At 44.3% G+C, this 21,228-nt stretch overlaps 2 protein-coding genes across 6 annotated transcripts in view; one reads left to right on the plus strand and one right to left on the minus strand.

Annotated features, from left to right (window-relative positions):
- Positions 1-17,622, minus strand: part of IDUA (alpha-L-iduronidase) — an 82,377-nt gene extending 64,755 nt beyond the window's left edge. For all 5 annotated transcript variants that reach the window (XM_036763541.1, XM_036763540.1, XM_036763539.1 and 2 more), the window contains exons 1-2: positions 17,233-17,622; positions 14,251-14,391 (exon numbers count right to left, since the gene is read on the minus strand). In XM_036763541.1, the coding sequence (XP_036619436.1) occupies positions 14,251-14,391; positions 17,233-17,375 (284 nt within the window). In that variant the 5' untranslated portion in view covers positions 17,376-17,622. The remainder of the gene's footprint in view (positions 1-14,250; positions 14,392-17,232) is intronic.
- SLC26A1 (solute carrier family 26 member 1) lies at positions 924-5,896 on the plus strand. Its single transcript, XM_036763535.1, has 2 exons — positions 924-1,544; positions 4,373-5,896. The coding sequence occupies exons 1-2, from the start codon at positions 924-926 to the stop codon at positions 5,894-5,896; spliced, it is 2,145 nt and encodes a 714-aa protein (XP_036619430.1).
- Positions 17,623-21,228: the final 3,606 nt, after the last annotated feature.

Raw genomic sequence — 21,228 nt, forward strand, 5'->3', positions numbered from 1 at the left:
CAGGAGGCAAAAGGCTGGGGGTGGGGGCGGAAGGGAGGAAAAACCTCATGTAGGTAGTAGTACAGAGGTAGGCTTTGAAGGATGCTGGGGATCTATGTGGTATGTAAAGGATGTGAGACTGGGAATTAAGTGTCTAAATCAGAGGTTGCTAAACTCATTTTGCCTACCACCCCCTTTAAAAACAATTACTCAGTACCCCCCTGGAAATCTACTTTCTTTAGCCCTTTAATGGTATTTTTTAAAATTTGAGTCATTTCAAAAAATATATAAATTTTTTTAAAAATGATGCATCTTAAATTTAATAATTTATTATAAATTTGTGGGGTTTTTCCTGCATTGAAATTTTGATGACACAATATTACATCATGTAACCATATAGTATTGTATTGTGAAAGATGTTATCTCCACATATTCCTGCCAATGCATGCTGGACTTCTGACAATGCACAACACAATCAACTGCCAACACTTGCTTGTTAAAACCTGTCAGCAGACTTGACTATTGATCAAATATAACTTGCATTTTGTGTATTTGGAAAATAATATACTCATTATGATTTTAACTCTGTTATACAACAAATGAAACATGTATGGATGGTTTTTCAAAATTTTCTTATCTTCTCTTATTTCCTTATGCTTCCACCTCCCCCTTATTTATATTCAACACACCCCCCCCACTGCACCCAAGGCTACTACTGCCTGCCCTGGATTGTTCTGGTGGCCCCCAGGGAGCAGTATTGCCCACTTTGGGAACCTATGGTAAATAAAATACCACCTTCTCCCTCTGAATAAAAATAAAAGAACAAGAGGTTGGGACCCTTGGGCTGGCACATCTGAGAAGAGCTGAGGTCTCCTAATTTTGGCGGCAGTAGGGCTTCTGGCTGACACTTGTTTCTTTCTCCTGCAGGCACACCTACAGACAGCATGAATGCTCCCAAGATGGACGGGCAAGCTGAGCTGGAGAGAGCAGATCCTGGGCTGCAGATTCCCATGCTCATCCAGAGACAAGCTCCATCTCAGAAAGGCCTTCGAGAGATGGCAAAGGCCAAACTAAGAAGGAACTGCTCCCTGACCCCTGCCAGGCTGAAGGATGCTGTTCTGGGCTTCTTCCCTGTGATAGGCTGGCTTCCTAAGTACCGCTTTAGAGAATACATCATGGGTGACATCATGTCTGGCCTCGTCATCGGAGTCATCTTGGTCCCTCAAGCCATTGCCTACTCCCTGCTTGCAGGCCTAAAGCCCATCTACAGCCTCTACACGTCCTTCTTCGCCAATATCATCTATTTCCTAATGGGCACCTCCCGGCACGTGTCTGTGGGCATCTTCAGCCTGCTCAGCCTCATGGTGGGCCAAGTGGTAGACAAAGAATTACAGCTGGCTGGGTTTGACCTGAATGAGGACATCTCCCAAGCCAGCAGAAATGGCAGTAACAAGACCTTCCCAGAGTCTGACTTGGATCTGGGGGGCATGGGTCCAGAATGTGGCAAGGAATGTTACGCCATCAGCATTGCTACGGCCTTGACCTTCCTGGCGGGGGTCTATCAGGTAAGAGTCCCAGCCCAACAAAAAGGCTCCCTCCCACTGATTCAAACCCTTTCTAGCTCTAACTTTATGACATAACCTTCAAGAACCCAAAATCACCTTCAAAGCATAATAAGGCAGCAGAAAAAAGGCTGACCATTTACCTACTCTTAGAAAGCTTTTCTCATAACTCTTATATTATTTGATGTTCCCCAAATACCCATTTTATAGAAGTGTAAACTGATGCTTAGAGAGAAGCAATCACATGCCCAGAGTTTCATAATTAGTCAGTGGCAGACCCCAAGACTACTAAATGAATGGATACGAAGACCTGCTTCTCTGCCTCTGACATGAGTGAGGTACATGACATGCCCCCCTTTAGTAACTGTCTGATTCCAGGCAAGTCTCTTTGGGCCTCAGTTTCTTCATCTATAAAATGACAGAATTGCTCTAAATGATCTCCAGTTCTAAAACTATAACCTTTTTTAAAAAAAATTATTTATTTTTAGTTTTCAACATTCACTTTTATAAAATTTTGAGTTCTAAATTTCTCCTCCCTCCTTCCCCTCCCCATTCCCTAAGATGGCATATAATCTGATATTGTCTATATATGTACAATTATATTAAACATACTTCCGTATCAGTCATGTAAAACTGTAATCTTTACCATGGCTTCAGTGAAACCTACAGACCCCTTCTCAGAATCATGTTTTTTAAAAAAATAGCCTCTAGATATTTTATTGTATTTTTGCTTGTTTTGTTAAATATTTCCAAATTACTATTATTTTTTTTCTTTTTGTCTTTTTCAGAATCATGGTTTGGTTTTTTTTTAATTATATTGAAGAAAATGCTAAATGTCATTAGGAAGTTCATGAAAATAATGATGTAATTTTTTTCCACCCAAGTTTATGGCCTTCCTGAAATCTATCCCCACACCCTTTGGAGGCCCATGGACCCCAGATTAAGAACCCCTGGACTAGATGGTCTCTGAGGTCTCTTCCTGCTCCGATACTTTGCAAGTCTGTGATTTTATTACATGCTCAGTATCAGGAGGAGAGGATAAGACAGTGCCTGGGCCTTTCTTTGGTTTATCTCTGAGATCAGGGGGACAAAAAAAGATAACCACAAATATTGGGCAGTGTATGACTTCCTGACATCTGCCAGGTACAAACAGCCATTAGGGAGGCTTCAGAAAGGAAGGAGTCTTGAAGGGTGGGTGACATTTTGCAAAGTCAGAGTATCAAAAATGACCAGCATTCCTAGTAATGATGGCACCAACGATAAAGTCCATAATGACCACATAAGACCTTCCTCACAAAGGGGATGGTAGTCTTCTGAATAATTGTACAAAGATTACAATAGCCATTTTACCAAGGAGGAAAATGAGATCCAGGGAAATGAAGAGACCGGCCCAGTCATAGCGCTAGGAAATGACAGAGCCAAGATTCAGACACAGCTCTTCAGTTTCAGCAACCAGAGACTGGAAAATAGCAAGAAGGAGCAAAGGTGTGGAATCAGGAATTAATGAATATGCTCTAGGGGTGGGGAATCTGTGGCCTCCAGGCCACATGTGGCCCTCTAGGTCCTTGAGTGCATCCCATTGACTGAATCCAATCACATGGACTGCTTTTACAGATTTCCCTGTATTACATACCTATCCTCCTCCTGCAGAAAGGCATTCCTTTTGACAAAGAATGTTTTTCTAGAAAAAGGGAAAAAAATCATCAAAACTTCTCAATGTAGCAAAAAAAAAAAATTGACAATGAATGCAATGTTCCACACCCTGTGGGTACAATATTAATAGGGAAAATTATTCTCTTGTTAGTAATGACAGTGCTCAGAAGGCAGCATTGGGCCCCAGGAGCGTGTTCATTTAGGGGAAAACCAACTCGGCATAATGAAGAAATTGCATGGCCAGGAGACAAGGCACCTAATCCTGACTCTGTCACTAACTGACTATGTGACCCTGGACAAAGTAATCTCACAACTCTTAACTTCACTTTCCCCCATATAAAAATGGAGGGAACACAGCCCCTAATTCTAAGTCCCTCAACCTTTCTACTATGATATATGAAGTTTTTCTTTCTACTGTCACAAATGAAGTTTTTCAATTGCATCAGCCCAAAACAGACTGTTTTAAATAAATAGGATCCATGTTGGGGCTGTGATTTGCACCAGTTCAGGGAAGACCTACATTGATAAAACCATGGATCACTGAAAGTGGGAAGGTATGGTTTAAAAGCAATGTCTGGGTTACCTTCCTGATTAAAATGCCTGTAAGCCTTTGTGGGGCCCTTTTAGACATAAACCCTTTCTCCCCTCTGGTGTTTTTCACCTCTACACATATAATTGATCCACTGTGGATCCATGCTTTCCCTGAAAGGAATGCCTCTCTAATGATGAAATCCCAGGAATGGTGAAATAAGGGGAGACATTTTTTCAGACACTGACTCACTAAGTGACCTTAGGCAAGCCCATTCTTTCTCTGAGCCTCAGTCTTCTTGAATGTAAAATGAGAGGGTTGAACTGTATGATCTCTTAGGTTCTTTCAAGTTCCACATTCTATATTTAAAAGAAGAGGTGCCAAAAGCCAGTCAGCAACATCCTGAGTGTGGCCTAAACCATATTAAAATATAATGGGAAATATTTAACAAAACAAATAAAAATGTAATAAAACATCAATAACATTACATTTTAAAACTAAGTCAATACATGGCTTGCAGGGATCCTTATGTAGGTTGATGGCCCCCATCTGTATTTGAGTTTGTGTAGTTCTAGATTCATTATTTGGTCCTAAATTTTTCACCTGCCCCTTTTCCCTAATCAGCTGACACTCCATATTCTGTTCCTAGGTTCTCATGGGACTTTTTCGCCTTGGTTTTGTCTCCACGTACCTCTCACAACCTCTTTTGGATGGGTTTGCAACGGGGGCTTCCTTAACAATCTTAACCTCCCAAGTCAAATACCTCTTTGGAATAAAGATCCCCCGTCACCAGGGATATGGCATGTTCCTCGCCACATGGGTGAACATGATTCGCAATATCACCCAGGCAAATGTTTGCGATGTCATCACCAGCGCTATCTGCTTAACGGTGCTGGTGACAGCCAAGGAGCTAGCAGACAGGTATAAGAAAAAGATGAAGATTCCTCTCCCCACAGAGCTGGTTGTCATCGTCACAGCCACCCTGGTATCCCACTTTGGGAATCTCCATGAGCGCTACGGCTCCAGCATCTCTGGGGACATTCCCACTGGGTTCATTCCCCCCAAGGTGCCCAACTTTGGGCTGATGCACCGTGTAGCGCTAGATGCCATTCCCGTAGCCATCATTGGATTTGCCTTCACGGTCTCACTGTCAGAGATGTTTGCCAAGAATTATGGCTACACCATCAAGGCCAACCAAGAGATGTTTGCGATTGGCTTCTGCAACATAATCCCATCCTTCTTTCACTCCTTCACCACCAGTGCAGCTTTGGCTAAAAGCCTAGTCAAGACCTCCACAGGGTGCCACACCCAAGTGTCCAGTGTGGTCAGTGCCACTGTGGTATTATTGGTGCTACTGTTCCTGGCTCCATTGTTCTACTCCTTACAGAAATCCGTCCTGGCCTGCATCATCATCGTCAGCTTGAAGGGGGCTCTGTGGAAGTTCAGAGATGTGCCCAGGCAGTACCGGGTGAACAAAATGGATGCCCTGATATGGTGCGTCACCATGGCCTCTTGTGCCCTCATCAGCACTGAAATTGGGCTCCTGGTCGGTGTCCTTTTCTCCATGCTCTGTGTCGTGGGCCGCACGCAGCATCCACGTGTGGCCTTGCTGGGCCAAATTGAGAACACCATTTTCTACGAAGACAGCAAACGATATGAAAACCTTCTCCCTGTCCCCAAGATCAAGATATTTCGGTTTGAGGCCCCCCTCTACTATGCAAACAAGGACTTCTTCCTAAAATCCCTCTACAAGATGACAGGCCTAGACCCTGCATTAGAAGCAGCAAAGAGGAAAAAGTGTGAGAGGGGGAAGCCTACGGTGGACGGGAGGCATGTTGAAAAGGGAGTCCTTAGAGAATTGGGCCAAGCTGATACCACCTGTCACCTGGTTCCTAAACAAAGTGAATTTCACACCATCATCATCGACTGCTCCTCAGTGCTATTCCTAGACACTGCTGGCATTAGCACACTTAAAAATGTACAGAAAGAGTACAGGGCCATGAACATTGACATCCTCCTCGCCGGCTGCAACACATCTGTGACAGATTCTCTGAAGAGAGGGGGCTTCTTTGGTAATGAAGACCCAAGCATGAAGGAATTACTGTTCTACAGCGTGCACGGGGCGGTGCAGTTTGTCCGGGCCAGGGAGCAAATGATGGACTCCACTGTCTAGGACTCAGACTCCTGATGGCCCTTAAGAGACAGCCCAGGAACACACTCCCACACCGAGCCTTGGGAGGGGGGGAGGGGCAAAGGCAGCCTGGAATCCCTGCTTTGGAAGCAAACGCTGTTAAGGGTTCGAATCCCAGAGCTCCCACTCACAAGCTGGGTAGCCTTACGTAGGTCTTCTCTGAGCCTCAGTTCGATAGATCATTTCTATGGTCCTTTCTAGCTCTCAATCCTATGATCCTAGAAATATTACTTTTTGGGAAAAAAATTCTAGCCATTATTAAACGTCTACTTTCTGTTATCTAAGAAGAGCCCAATAGCCTGAGGTCTGTCAGCCTGGGGCTTTCCCTCCTGGTTACAGTCACGAAGGAAGAGGAGGTGAAAGGTCTGAAAACCTGTCACTATGTCCACAAAAAGACACCACACCCAAGTGTGCCTTACAGTTACACTGGGCATCTGCACAGGGCTGTCTGTCCTGGGCCAACCCAGGCCCAGACCTCTGAACACAGTAGGTGCTTAATAAATGCCTGTTGAATGAATGAATGAATGAATGTATCTTCAGCTTGTGTTGGACTAGAAAGACTCTCTTTCAGCTTGGCAATTTTGTGATTCTATGAACCTCACATCATAGTTATCTGTGTGTTTCTATAACAGGTAGAACTCTCCTTGTCTTGGGGATGGCAAAAAAAGTGTAATGGCGAACAGCAAGTATTCAAAAATACAAATGCCTCCCCTCCCCCCCTGCACACCCACATACTCATAAACTTCTAAAAGCTCCTGTCCTTCTCACAGACACACCAATGCACTTCCTTCTCTCCCCCACATATTCACATATAACACCCCCATACAGGCAGCCCCACCCTAGCCACCTCTTCCGGTCACACACACCCACCCCTCTCCATACACTTTTGTAGTTGTTGTTGGCAGTGGGTATAGAGGAAAGAATGCTGGACTTTAAGTCAAGAGATCTGGGTTCAAATTCCAGTTCTGACACTTACTAACCAGTGACTTCGGCAGGCTGCTCTAACTCTCTGGGCATCGGTTTGTTAATCTGGAAAATGGGGAGAGTGAGACTCATACAGCCTACCTCACAAAGTTGTTGTGGGGGAAGTGCTTTGTAAACCTTAAACTGACACCCTGGCTGTTTTTTTTACAATTATTAGAGTTGATAGGCTAAGTACTAAGCTATACACTTGGATCAGACTTCTCTGTTGGCTTCTCAAGAAGGAACCGGATCAAAGGAATAAAATCTGAAGGAAGCTACAAGCTTCTGGAAACTGGAGAGTTTCTCTGCACTTTTATCTACCTGAGGAAAGCGTTCCAGGACAAGAGAGGGTGGGCTCCTTCTTTGGGCTACTGGCTGTAGCCTTCCTGGCCCCACATCTCAACTGCCCTGATAGAGCTCCCAGCCCCTCCCACCATGATTATGAAGGAGGGGAGAACTGCAGACCCAAGATAAGGCCTCACTAGGCAACAAATACACCTCCCTCTGCCTTCCTTTGTCCCATTCGCTATTAAGCTACACACACACACACACAATTGATAAAATGTATGGCAGTAAGCCTCTCTGAAGCATCCACATTTACTATCACTTTGAATAGGGCCCACAGCCGCTATAGGCCTGTATCAACAATCCGGCTAGCAGCTGCTGTGGGGGGGCGGGGTGTAAAACCAACAACAACCAGCTCGCAGAATGCTGCAAGCCCAGGTCCTTTTGATCTGCTTTACTGAGGAAAGCAATGTTAAGGGGTTAACAATCTTACTTTGACCCAGCATACAAACATCATATACTTAGTTCAGGGGAAAAAACCAGCACCCTGAATTACAGACCAAATACAATTCGTAGTTATCAACATCTGAGTGTTCAGCCAGGGAGCTCATTACAACAGCTGGCCCAGAGTCACACGCCACTCCTGCTGTGGTGCAGAGCTCCGAGAGAGAATGCTAACCTCTGTGCTTATATATCCTGTTCAGGGCCCCCAGAGCCCCCACCTCACCCAGGCTGGGTGTGGAAAAGTTCCCCACCCTCAATATCACATCAGATACAAATCAATGACTCCCAACTATCTCAGTGCTGAGAAATACAAAAACATCCCACTTTATCTGCCCCATTCAAACAAAGGCCAGAATCATTAAAGGTCAACAGCAAAAAGTCCCACCTTAATTACTATTACAAGGCCTCAATTTCCAAGATGAGGAGGTTGGGCAGAGCGGGGAACCTGAGACCTCCAGGCTACCTGTGGCCCTCTAGGTCCTCAAGTGCAGTCCTTTGACTGAATCCAAACTTCACAGAACAAACCCCCTTAATAGAAGGATTTGGTCTGTAAAACTAGGACTCAGTCAAAAGGCTGCACCCAAGGACCTAGAAGGCCATAGGGGGCTGCAGGTTCCCCACTCCTGGGCTAGATGATACCTTCCAAACACGTGATTCTAGAAGACCAGAAAACCTCCAAGGGAAAAAAAAAAAGAATAGCAGGTCAGCTAGGTGGCTCATTGGATAGAACACAGGCCCTGCAGTCAGGAAGACCTGAGTTCAAATCAGTCCTCAGACCCTAACTAGCTATGTGACCCTGGCCAAGTCACTTAATGTCGACTGCCTCAAAAAAAAAAAAAAAAAGAATGAATCTTCATCAGTAGACTCTCAGGCAGTCATGATAGGAATGGATGGAGGTATTCCAGGGAGAAGGTCTTCCTTGGGGATCCCTCAGATCTTACCAGCTACAGGTCATAATGTCATTTCTTAATCTATTTGATTCCTTGCCCTTCTCCACTTTCTTCCCTCCCTCTTGAGTCACACAGACCTCAGTCAACATTCCCTGTTTTCTAGATTCCTTCTGGAGCCAATCCTGGGAACCTTTGCTCTTGGTCCCAGAGCTTTTTCTTTTTCACTACTTCTGAAACCTTCCCACAGCCCCCAGTCTTCCAAATCAACCTGCTGAGTCCCTGACCTGCAACATTGCTGGGTTCATAGCCCAGCTATTCACTAGCCGTATCATCTTGGACAAGTCCTTTGCCCGGAAGGAAGGAAACATTTATAAAATTCGCCAGGCACTGTGTGCTAAGTGATGTACAAATCCTTAACACTCTAGTAGGTAGGTGTTATTATCATCCAAACGGATGAGGAAACTGAAGCAGACTGAGGTTAAAATACTTGCTTAGGGTTACATAGCTAGTAAGGGTCTGAGACTACATTTGAACTCATGTCTTCTTGACTCCAGACCCAGTGTCTAGCCACCATACCACCTAGCTGACTACTTTTGTGGTTGTCCAGTCATTTTTCAGTGGTGTCTGACTCTTTGTGATACCATTTTGGGTTTTCATGGCAAAGATACTGGAGTCCTTTGCCATTTCTTTCTCCAGCTCATTTTACAGATGAGGAAACTGAGTCAAACAGGGTTAAGTGGCTTGTCCAGGATCGCTCAGCCTGTAAGTACTTGTCTGAGACCATATTTGAACTCAAGAAGATGATTCCAGGCCCAGTGCTCTATCCACTGTGCCACCTAGATGCCCAGCTGAGTACTAGGAGTTGGTTTTCTCCCTTTTTATAATAATAACAATAACAACAACCACATTTATATAGCTTTTACTATGTGCCAAGCACTCTGCTTAGCATTTTACAATTATATATTATTATCTTACTTGATTCTCACAACAACCCTGGGAGGGAGGTGCTATTAGCTAGCATTCCCGTTTTATGGATGTAAGATGAAGATCTGAATTATATGACCACTAAGGTTCAGTCTGGCTGGAAGGATCTATTAGTCTGCTGCCCATGACCCCAAATGACCCACTCCCTTCTCCTGACACTGCCAACACCACCTTAACTGGATGCCCAAGTCTGGTACCATCTGGCCCCCTTTTCTCCTTCCCTGGCTCCACGTACTACAGGACACATGCATTCATTTTCTAAGAGGAAAAGACTATGCAGCCTGAGAAATAAAACTAGGCAAGGTCACTAGAAGTACAGATGAAGGAAAGCAGCCTAGTCCCAGAGAGGATGTTACTTAGACTTCCTAAATTATTCTGTCAGATTAGAGTTTCCTCCATCTAACTTAGCCCAGAGTTTTCTCTAGGCCTGGTATATCCCCCATTAGAGAGGAAAGAGGGAGATAGGAAGAGAGAGAGAGGAGGAGAGGGAGTGGGAAAGAGGAAGAGAGGGAAAGAGGGGGAGAGGGAGGGAGGGGGCGGAGAGAGAGAGAATGAGAGAATGAGAATGGCAACCCCTATGCCAAACTTGGCCATTTTTTTCCAGATTCTTTTCAGCCAGTAAGAAATCTACAGATTACACAGTAGGTTAAGGGATGTTCTGTCCACTAATTTCTCCCTTCTTCCTCAACCAAATGGGACTTAAGGAAATAGGCAGATGAAGCTAGGGTTCTCATCCCTCAGCATCCCACTGCCAGAAGCTGAGGAGAAGCCTGCCCATCCTATCCCTGCATCACCTTCCTCCCTTCCATCTCTTCCTTCCAGGACCAGGCTATAGCCCATACTGACAATCACCATTCATGGCCCAGACTCAAGCTGGAGCACCAGACTGAGCTCTCCTGGGAGTTGTGAGTGGCTGTTTTGGGGGCAAAAGGCAGATATGAAAAATTGAGCCCAGCTCTTCCCTAGCTAGGAGGCTGAGGGACCAGCACAGCATCAGCTCTTCTCTACCATTTTTCTACATTTGCGTCTTTAAAATATTTACATTTTCATGTTTTATTAGAAACTTAACACTGACTAACAATACAATTACATTTGCTTAGCAACTCTTTACATTTAAATGAATTCATTTCAAGGCATCAGGACCCTTTTTCAGTCCCTTCCTCTAAGTCTCTATCCACTAGTCAATAAACATTTAAGTGCCCACTATGTGCAAAGCACTGGGGTACAAATACAAACCAAAACAAAGACAGATCCTGCTCTCAAGGAGCTTATAATCTACTGACCAAAGAATCCTAATGGGTTCTGCTTTTCCTTAGGCATCTTTTCCCCTTTCCATTCTCCTTCCTAGACAATGTCATCAGAAGAAAGTACAGGCAACTAGCAATCAGGAGACCTGGTCCTGGGCTCTGGTCCTGGCTCTATCACTAACTTGAATCTGAAGTCATTCTCCTCCCCACCCCACCCCCACCCACCACAGGCCTCAGTTCCTCCATCAGCCAAATGGGGGCAGCATTAATCCCGGTTCAACCTATCTTATAGGGAAGACATGAAGACCAGAAGAGAAAAGTGACTCAAAAGAGCCAGTTTCGGAGTTTCAAGTGTTCTCATATGAGGTCGTTCTTGCTGTTGTCTTTGTCCTTCGTTCTAGAAGAGGACCATGACATCAGGGAAATGATGACATGACTTGCAGATGACTTTCATTTGAGTGAAGGAGGGCTGTGCAAGGTCACCAGTCTCGCTTTCTCCTCCAGAGCCATCTGGGTCCAGTGGCCAGATATTCATGAGGACAACTGGAGATGGCCCAGGATGCATTAGGAGACCCTGGCCCTTTTAGGCTAAGGTCTTTTCAGGTCCTCACTTTGAGTGAAATAACTCCGTGAATAGGCCTCTTTAAGAAGTTAATCAAGAGATGGCCCCTTTAATCAAAACTCAAAAAAAAAAAAATCAAACTGGGAGGGGAGGACCCTCAGAGTTCCTTGCCAAAAGAAAAACAGTTATTATTTAGTATATACAATCATTCTGTGCTAGGAGGGCAGGGATCTAGGAACTCCAGAGTTATGAGGTAGTAATATAAGAAGTCAATATCTCTGCAGGACATTGGACATGTCAAATGTTCTCCTACTCCTGAACTCCCTGGGACTTCGCAAGGGAACACATTTGTGTAATCACAATGATTTAATATTATAAGTATATGCCATATTAATTGTTTATCATTAATAATTATTACTAATAATTTAGTTTTATAGTTATAATAGTATATTATATTAATAATTGTTCATCATTACCTCAATTGTCATAATATTAGCATTTATTTTAACATTCATTTTTTTTGAGTTTCAAATTTTCTCCTTCCCTTCCTCCCTTCCCTCTCCCCTCCCTAAGATGGCCAAATACATATAAAAATACATTTTAACATTCATTTTTCAAAAAAAATTTGAGTTCCAAATTTCCCACCTCCCTCACCTGATAATATTATTTATTTAACAACTAATTGGTGATTTTATTTTATAACAGGCTTGCGAGGAAACTCCCTCCACCAGCACGTATCAAAAATTGTTTTGCAACTTGCAGTCTTAAAAAATTTCTTGGGACTCTGTGAAGTTAAATAAATTATTAATAAATGTCAGTAGTGGGACTTAATGGAAGCGCTTCTTAACCCCAAGGGCAGCTCTCTATCCAGCAGACTACTCTGACTCTCTTTATAGCACTGAGTGGTCACTGGCAGTCTCCCATTCAAGGACTAACCAATCCTGAACCTGCTTAGCTGAAGAGATCAAGCAAGAGTGGGACCATTCAGAGTGGTGCATATATAGAACATGTTTGGTGATTTAAAAATGATGGACAAGATAAATTTTTATCAAAGCTTAATAACATTATACTACGCTAGGCCCAGACCTGTGATTTCATCAAGTCAGGAAGACTGCCTCAAATACTTATTATCTGGGAAAAACATTTACCCTTCCTAGGCAAAGCGTCCTCACCTATAAAACGACAGAGTCGGACTTGATGGCTTGCTTCTAAGATCCCTCTTAGCTCTAAATCTCTGATCCCATCATCCCCTGATCACTGCTGAGGACTTGTGGTAGGGCAGATTTCTCCACCAATGCCAATTTGTGATAGGCTCTCTAGTTATTAGGCCACACTTCCTCTCCAGTATGTTATTATATTGCTATAATACATATGATACCTAGCAATAATATTAATAATAATAACTAGTGTTTAAATAGTGCTTTAGAGTTCATTTTCACATGTGATCCTCAGAACAATCCTGGAAGGTAGATGGTATTATCCCTATTTTACAGATGAGGAAACTGAGGACAGACAGAGGTTAAGTGACTTGTCCAAAGTCGCATCACATGTGTCAAAGGCCAGATTTGAACTCTGGTCTTCCTGATTCCAAGTCCAGAGCTCTATCCTCATACCTAGCTATCCCAGATGCTACCTAAGTGATGTGCCCAGGACCATATAGCTAGTAAATGAAGCTACCGGATTAAAACTCAGGTCTTCCTGACTCCAAGACCAATACTCTAACCATTGTGCCACCTAGTTGCCTCTTAAATACTAGAATATAACAATATAATACTCTATTACTGTCAGTCAGTCAATAAACATTTTTAAAGTACCTACTATTTGTCAGACAGTCTTCTAAGCATAATAATCTTCCCCAAGCATCCTCTCCAAGCTAAATTACAGCACGAAAGTTTGGTTGCTGAAGGCAATGCCAGAATGGCATAAGTTCTGGCAGGTCCAGACAAATTGGAAAGATTTTGGGTATAGGCTCAGAGATAGACTACGCGGTATCCCCTGCCTGAGAACCAGTCTAGCTCAGGGCAGAGACTTCTACATTCCAGCCAGATCTCAGCCACAGCAACTCATGACAAACTATCTGTTCCAACATAGAGGGGCTACGATCTGTGTCTGTGGAGAGAGAAATCTGTTAGGGGAATCAGAGATTCCTAGAATCGTCAGTGATGATGATAATGTAATAATAAAGTTGCCATGTGGTACAGTGGATAGAGTGCTGGAATTAGGAAGACCCTAGTTCAAATCCAGTCTAAGACATTTACTAGCTGTGTGACCCTAGGCAAGTCGCTTAACCTATGTTTGCCTCAGTTTCTTCATCTGTAAAATGAGCTGGAGAAGAAAGTGGCAAACCACTTTACTATCTTTGCCAAGAAAACCCCAAATGGGGTCATGAAGAAGCAGATACAACTGAAACAAATGAACAGCAACAAAATGCAGATAATGACAGCACTTACCTCAAAAGAGGATTGTTTTGAGAATCAAATGAGATAATGTTTGTAAAGCTCTTAGCACTTCTTGGCACACGACACATGCTATGTAAATGCTTATCCTCTTACCTTCTTCCTATCATTAATAACAATAATACTAATAGAATTTTTAAAAATTTATAATGACATTTATATAGCACTTCAAGGTTTGCAAAGCACTGTTGCCACATGGACCTACAAAGCAGAAAGTGCTTCCATTATATAAAGGAAGTGAAGCCCAGAGAGGAGAAATGATTTGGCCAAGGAAGGAAATGATGCTAGGAAATGGTGGAGCTGAACCTAGATCTCAGAATCTCTTGGTTCCTACTCCTGGCTTCCTTCTATCATACCACCTCAGATGGAAGACATAGCCCTGTGTTTCTCTCATGTAAATTTCATGTCTGCCTGTATAGTTCCCCAGAAAATGAACAGGGCTCACCTGGCTGTGACGAGATCCAGTAACCAGTGAGTCCTGACCTGTTCGATGCCCTGGTGAGGGACAGATGCAATATAGGCAAGATTGAGCTGCTGGTCTTTGCTGAGATCATACAGGTCTGACTTTTCATGGGGCAGAGGAGGGCTGGAAAAACCAAAAAGATCAAGGAAAAAAATGTCACTCCCAAGCAATCTTCATAGATACCTCATGCTCATGTAACAGGTATGTGTTGGGTACCCAGAAACATGAAATAATCGATTCAGCTACTATAAAGGCCATATAGTGAACAACCTCCTAGTCAATGCGAGAATACTTTCCCTGGTATCCTCAACAAATGGGTGATTTAGCCTGTGCTTGAACTTTTCTAGCCACAGGGAGCTCACTACCTTTTAAGGCAGCTACTACCTCTGGTTGGTTTTTTTTTTTTAAATTAGCAAGCATTTATTGTCTCTCCTTCCTACCTCTCCCTGATCCAACAAATTAAAAAATAAAGGGAAAAAAATCCTTTAGAGCAAATATGTATAGTCAAGCAAAAAGTTTTAAAAATTCTCAAATTGGTCAGGATCCCAAATATAAATGTCTCATTCAGGGTATGTTGGTTCATTTTAATGAAATGCTTTTTCATTCTTTGTTATAAAGGATGGCTTTCTGATTGGGAGAGGTAGACAGGTATGCTGGGAAATGAAATTATATAAAAACAAAAGATATCGATACAAATTTAGAAATTTCCATTCTGGGAGAAAGCCCTGACTGCTCCAACTTAGTCATATCTCTGGTACTGGAAGCTTGCAGATTCTGCTTTTTACCAACTCAAGTCACCTTCATATCTCCAACTTTACATCTTTGGTGATTCCCTTAGTTACCATGCCACCTTTGCCACCAGTGGAATGCACTGCCATTCATCTTAATTCAGGTCAACAAATGAATGAAATTAGTGAAGATCCTAGCCCTTTGCTAAGGAGATGTTTCCTCTCTATGTTAAGGATACTACGGAACAGCTTCTGAGAGAATTGTGATGCCATCTAAGGAAAACATCTTGAAGAGACCAACCAGGGAATATTCCGACATTCTGTGACTGGTTCCAGTCATCTAACTGTGATGAAGAAGAGGCTACTTGATGGGCTGCAGAATTCAAAAAGGCTTGCCAACTTCAGCAATAGTCTCTGCTTCCTTCTCTTATAGAGGAATCTCAGTGATATCTTCACTTGTGACATCTGATGAGGGGAGTGCCGAGATTTGACTTTGGGAATTCAAAAGGTGCAAAGGGTTCCTTGGCATCATCCCCTCATTTCTGAGTCTGGGTTTTGCAGCCAGTCTAGCATTATGCCCAGAGGAGCAAGAAGTGATCTTTGGGATCCAGGCCTTAGTCCAGCAGTAGCTGAGAGGCAGGTTTATCTATCAGTCATATTGCATTTGAACATGAAGTTGGTGAGACCAGTGCTATGGAGGAATTGAGCTAAGTAGAATCTATTCTTCCCAGAGACAGAAGTGGCATGGGAGTGAGCATTCCCCTAAGGGGTTGGGAGAAAAGACTGTGCATTAGTTGTGGTCAAGTCCTCAAAGTAAATATCCTTTTGTAAAAGCTAATGGATGTTAAGTGGTTAAATGGAACTGCTGAGTTTGTTACTACTGGCTCCCTGAAGATGGAGGGAATACAGCTAGTGAAGGCTTGAGCCAATGAGAGTAGAGGAGACACCAAAGAAAGACATTTACTAAGTTAGAGAGAGGTTTTGCTCCCCTCTGTGGAGGGAGTACCTATATTAATGAAATCATAGATACTTGAAATATGGAACAAGGATGTCATCATTTTAAGTTCTTCATTCATTCAAGAAACAATAGATGAGCACCTACTGTTTACAGAGACCTGTGTGGGGTTAACAGACCCCTCCCCACTTAGAAGAGCTGAAGTTTCTCCTATTAAGACCAGGTGAGTACAAGATGCTTTATCTTTAGGAAGTCCAGATACTGCCAGAGGCTCTCACCTACCAGTTCAGTGATGTGGTCAGATATACATTATGTGTGTGTGCATAATTTATTTATTTTTCCTCAAGCACTATGAGGAACTGCGTATCTGAGGATCTGTGACTCTTCCATGATGCTGATAACCAAGTACTCAGCAGGTCACAAGAGATTCAGCTGAGGGAACTAGAAATGTTAAACTTGGATTCAAGTCAATTCAGCAAGCATTAAGTACCAGCTGTGTGCAAGTAAAACTTCCAGGAAACATGATCTCTGCCTTGAAGTATATGGAGGGCTGTCATGGGAGGGAGAAGTCAAATTTATGTTTGACCCAAGAGAACAGAACTAAATCCAAAGCAGAAAGTTGCAGGAGCCAGATTTTGGCTGAGTACAAAGGAAAACTTCCCAATTGAGCACCCTAGACAGAAGCGACAGCTTCACAGGATACAGGGTTATTTATCACCAGAGGTCTTCAAGAGAAGGCTGGGTGGCCACTGGTCATGGCTCCAAGAGGAAGAGATTCCTTTCAGGCCTGTGTTAGGTCAGTCCCTTTCTCGGGCTAAGAGTTTCTGTGTAGAGCTCCACAGAGGGGAAGGGGGATAGCTAAGCCCCAAACTCTTGCCCTCCTTACACTTCGGCTTCCCTTCACTGAATTTTCGCGGCGCCCTCCATCCACTCCCAGAATTCTCTCCCAGAATCCTATCGCTGCGATCCCCGCCCCAAAGCGCTACTCAGCTGGGGCTCCAGTCCCTCAGACAGCCCGCCACCTTTGAAACAAGAGAAAACAATCCAGTGGAGGCGGGGAGGGAAGGAGCCCTGCGAGTTTCTTTTGGGGGGAAGGATCTTTCTTTCGCCTCTCCCTGACAATGGTGGTCGAGCTCCAACCCTAAAGGATCCAGGACACGGCCCATGTACGGGTGCCTAGCCTCCAAGTACCCCAAGTGCCGGCGTGAATTACTGCGTCCTAGCCAGGGGATCGCCGGAGGCGTCCCAGGCACTGGCCTCGGGGAGGCTGACTCGGCCTACCAGAAGCCGGTGCTCTTCCAAAAAGGCTTCAGCTGCCCAGTGGTTGTGGAGGCGTCTACCGAGAAGAGGCAGGAGGCGAAGGTCCGCGGCAATAGGGCCAGGAGCAGCAGTAGCGCCGCGGCCCACGCGCTCCGAGCCCCCATCCGGCCGCCAGCCCAGAGCCGCTACAATGTCGCCAGTCTCCGCTAAAATGTAGCTAGCTCCCGCAGCTGGCAGCCAGCTTCCGCATCCTCGGGGAAGGGGAACGGGCCCGCCCCTCCTCGCCCAGCAGCGCTTCCCTTAGCTCAGGCCTCCCCAGGAGAGCGCGCGCAGCCCCGGAATCACGGCACGCCTCCTCTGCGCTCCCTGCAGGGAGCCCCACTCCCACTCCCGGGAGAACGGATCCTCCCTAGCGGTTTCCTGCGTCTGCAGCAGCTGCTTCCTGATCCAGCTCTTCCGGGCAGCCTTGAGTCGTATTCGGGGCGGGGCGGTGGTGTTCCTGAATTCTGCCCACAAGGAAAGAGCTAGAGTCCTGCCTGGTTAGAGTCCAAAGCTCTGGGATCAGAATCCTAGAGTCAGGAGCTGTCAGGGACAGCAGAGGCCATGGCTTCCGACTTCTCGTTTCACAGACAGGGAACTGAAGCTCAGAGAGTTCATTCAAGGTCACACAGCTAGTAAATGGTAGAACAGGTACTTGGAATCTAGGTCTCCTGACTCCGAATCCAGGCCCAGCCTGTCTTTCCCAACCAATTCAACCTTAATAATCATAGCACCATAGATTTAAACCTGGAAGAGACCTTAGAAACCTCCTTTTGCAGATAAGGAAACCGACTTGGCCACAAGTTACTTGCCCTAGGTCTTCCGACTCTAACTTTCACTTAAAGTTTACAAAGCAACCTGAACAAACAAACAAAGATTAAATTCGTCCTCCTCGGAGAGATATGACAAGTAGAGAGATAAGCTTGACCCAAGGGAGGGTGGGGATCCAAGTGTAGACTTTTTCTCCCGGCTCTAGGAAAATGAGGAGAGAGGGATCATTTCTAGCTGAAAGAAAGCTGGGAAGGCTTCCAGGAAGAGTACAAGAGTCTAGGAGCTGGACCTTGAAGGAAGGCTTTGTCAGACTGGGAGGGTAGGAGTTTGCTCCAAGCATTGGGCCAGACTGTGCAAAGAGAGAACAGGACCTGGTGGGGAAACAGTTAAAAGTCCAGAGCAGGCCCTTGAATGCGGTAACTTACTAAAATTTTTGGTTTTTAATAGGAAATTTTTCCCCCTTAGGTCAGGCCACACTGAGTCCATGTTTTACAGACCAAATCCTTTTATTAAAGGGATTTGTTCTGTGAAATTTGGATTCACTCAAAGGGCTGCACTTGAGGACCTAGAGGGCCACATGTGACTTTGAGGGCGCAGGTTCCCCACCCCTGCCTCAGGTCATATTTCTGTCAGTTGAGTTAGAAACTGAAGTTCTCCTCCATATCTGGATACACACAAAACTTTATGCTGCCCTATACCACTATTAGCTGAGCCCTGCATCATAAACCTAGTTTCTAGACTAGTCTCTGACATTTACTAGCTTTTATCCTTTTTCTGAACCTGACTTTTAGCTTCTGTAAAAGGGGGACGGTAATGCTCTCTCTGCCTTTGTCATAGGGATAATGCGAGGATCATAGGGGATCATGAGAAATAGTAGGATATGGAGATCAAAGTTCAGAGGTTTGGAAGTCACAAGATAAATTTCCAGGCTTGACTCCCACGTTTATTGGCTTTGTGACCTCAGTTAAGTCAGCCAGTCAGCCAAAAAGCATTCATTAAGCATGCATTATGTGCCTAGGCCCTAAGGAAACAAATACAAACAAAAAGAAAGATAATCCCTGCCCTCGGGGAGCTTACACTCAAATGAGAGAAGATTACCTGGAAAAGCGAGAGCGGAAAGGAGAAGGAGTGGAGGGGTGGAGGAGAGGACATTCATGCGGGAATGGTGGAGGGAGAGTCAGGAGCAGAGACCGAAGGGAAGGGAAGGATTGGCCTGGGCCCTCCCTCAAAATGGAGGTTTTAGGAGTGGCTCACCTATGGGACGCAGAGATGTTCCAGGGTGAGAAAGCTGTAAGGTATGAGGGAAATTTCACAGTGAGAAGGAAGCTGAGGCATGGTAGTAAATGCAAAGAGTCACAAGTGAGGAATGGTAAGTCATAACATCTTTCTTATTTGTATGACAGGGATAATAATATTTATGCAGCTTAGCTCAATAAGGATGTTATACAGAAAGCTCTTTGTAAACCTTGAAGGGCTATCTATAGAAATGGGAATTATTATTATTATTATTATTATTATTATATCTCTGACTCATAAAGGCAGCTGGTGGTGCAGTTGATAGAGTGCTAGGCCTGGAATCAGGAAGCTCTTAGTTCAAATCTGGCCTCAGACATGTATTAACTACATGACCCTGGACAAGTCATTTAACCACTGCTTGCCTCAGTTTCTTCAGCTGTAGAATGGGGGAAATAATATTGCCTACCTTGCAGTATGAGACTCAAAAGAGATAATATTTGTTTTTTTTAAAAATTAGTGTTGTGTCTGGAACATAGTAGGAATATAGTAGGAGCAATATAAATGCTTATATTGGCTGTGTGACCCTGGGAAAGTTATTTATCCTCTCAGTGCTCAGGGCAGCCCTCTGGGATTATAAGTAGCAAAGAAGGTACAGACCTGCAGTGGTAAGAAGATGTTTCCTCTCCAGGGAGTTCCCCATCACAGAAAAATCACTAGGCCAGCCCCAGCCTGTATCCCCATGTATGGAGGCACCTCTCCTAAAATGCTTCCCCCAAAGCTTCATGACTGGGCAGAAATGATGCTGGATTCATTGATTCTAAGCCGGTGGGTCAGACTAGACAATCTCCAAGATCCCTTCAGTCTCTGGCTCTCCGATGCTATGAGTACAAGCTCAGGAATAAGATTTCCAGGACACTGTGGGCTTTCTTGGTTAGAGGCAGAGATCCTTAGAGGAGCAGCCAACAAGGGATGAAATTACCCAAGTTGCATCACTGCAACTTTTAAATACTGGCTACTGAGGCACAGAGGGAGAGTGAAATCCACAGTGAAATCCCAGGTCCTCAGAGTGTTAAAATAATGGATGCTAAAGTGTTTTGGAAGCTGTTAAGTTCTGTACAGATGTGAGAGAATATTAGAAAGAAGATGATTACATGTAGGGGATGCTCGGTAATTTCTTTTGGAGTTGAGCCCTTGATATATACGGTGATGGATGAGGAAATGCTTTGAGAAAATATAAAGCCCTGCACTCACAATTATGAGGTCTGGTAATTATTCTTCAGAGAAGAAAGAGAGAACCCACCCAGACAGAGTTAGGAAAAGGGTGGTCATAGCCTATTGTGTAGCAGGCCAAGCCTAAACTACTTATCTTGGTATTCAAGGCCATCTACCACCTGATTCTATCCTGCTACTCCAAATCTTGTGTCCTCTACTTCTTAACTCAAGCCCTCCTTCTGACTAGCTAAACCTCTCCCTGGCACGTATCAGGTTCATTGACACTTCTGAGTCTTTGCTAAAGACATCCCCCTGCCTGGAAATATACTTCCCGTCTCCATTCAATTCATTTAAATCCAGATCATAATTATTAAGTGCTTACAGTGTGCAGAGAAGTTTCCTCGTCTGTAAAATGATCTAGAGAAGAAAATGGCAAACTGCTCCAGTATCTCTGCCAAGGAAACTTCAAAATGGGGTCACGGAAAGTTGGAAATGACTGAAAACTGCTGAACAACAACAGCAGCAGGGAAGACCCAAAGATTAAACAATACCTAGGGTCTGCCCTCATGGAGCTTACAGTCTAGGAGGGGGATGAGACACACACAATGTTATTACATACAATTATAGGGTAAATATGTGTAAGGAAGTGTAGAAGAATTCATAAGATGAAGGTTGCTCCTAATTGGAGGGACTCAAGAATACCTTGGTGGCAGAGGTGCCATTTGAGCTGGATTTTGAAGGATGCTTAGGATTTTCACA

This window comes from Trichosurus vulpecula, chromosome 6, assembly GCF_011100635.1.
Source record: "Trichosurus vulpecula isolate mTriVul1 chromosome 6, mTriVul1.pri, whole genome shotgun sequence".
Classification (NCBI taxonomy): Eukaryota; Metazoa; Chordata; class Mammalia; order Diprotodontia; family Phalangeridae; genus Trichosurus; species Trichosurus vulpecula.

Bases quoted from the DNA above. Each gene is read 5' to 3' on its own strand.
- SLC26A1 (XM_036763535.1), top strand. From the start codon at position 924: ATGAATGCTCCCAAGATGGACGGGCAAGCTGAGCTGGAGAGAGCAGAT. The intron at 1,545-4,372 runs GTAAGAGTCCCA...TTCTGTTCCTAG, and splicing joins TCCTGGCGGGGGTCTATCAG to GTTCTCATGGGACTTTTTCG.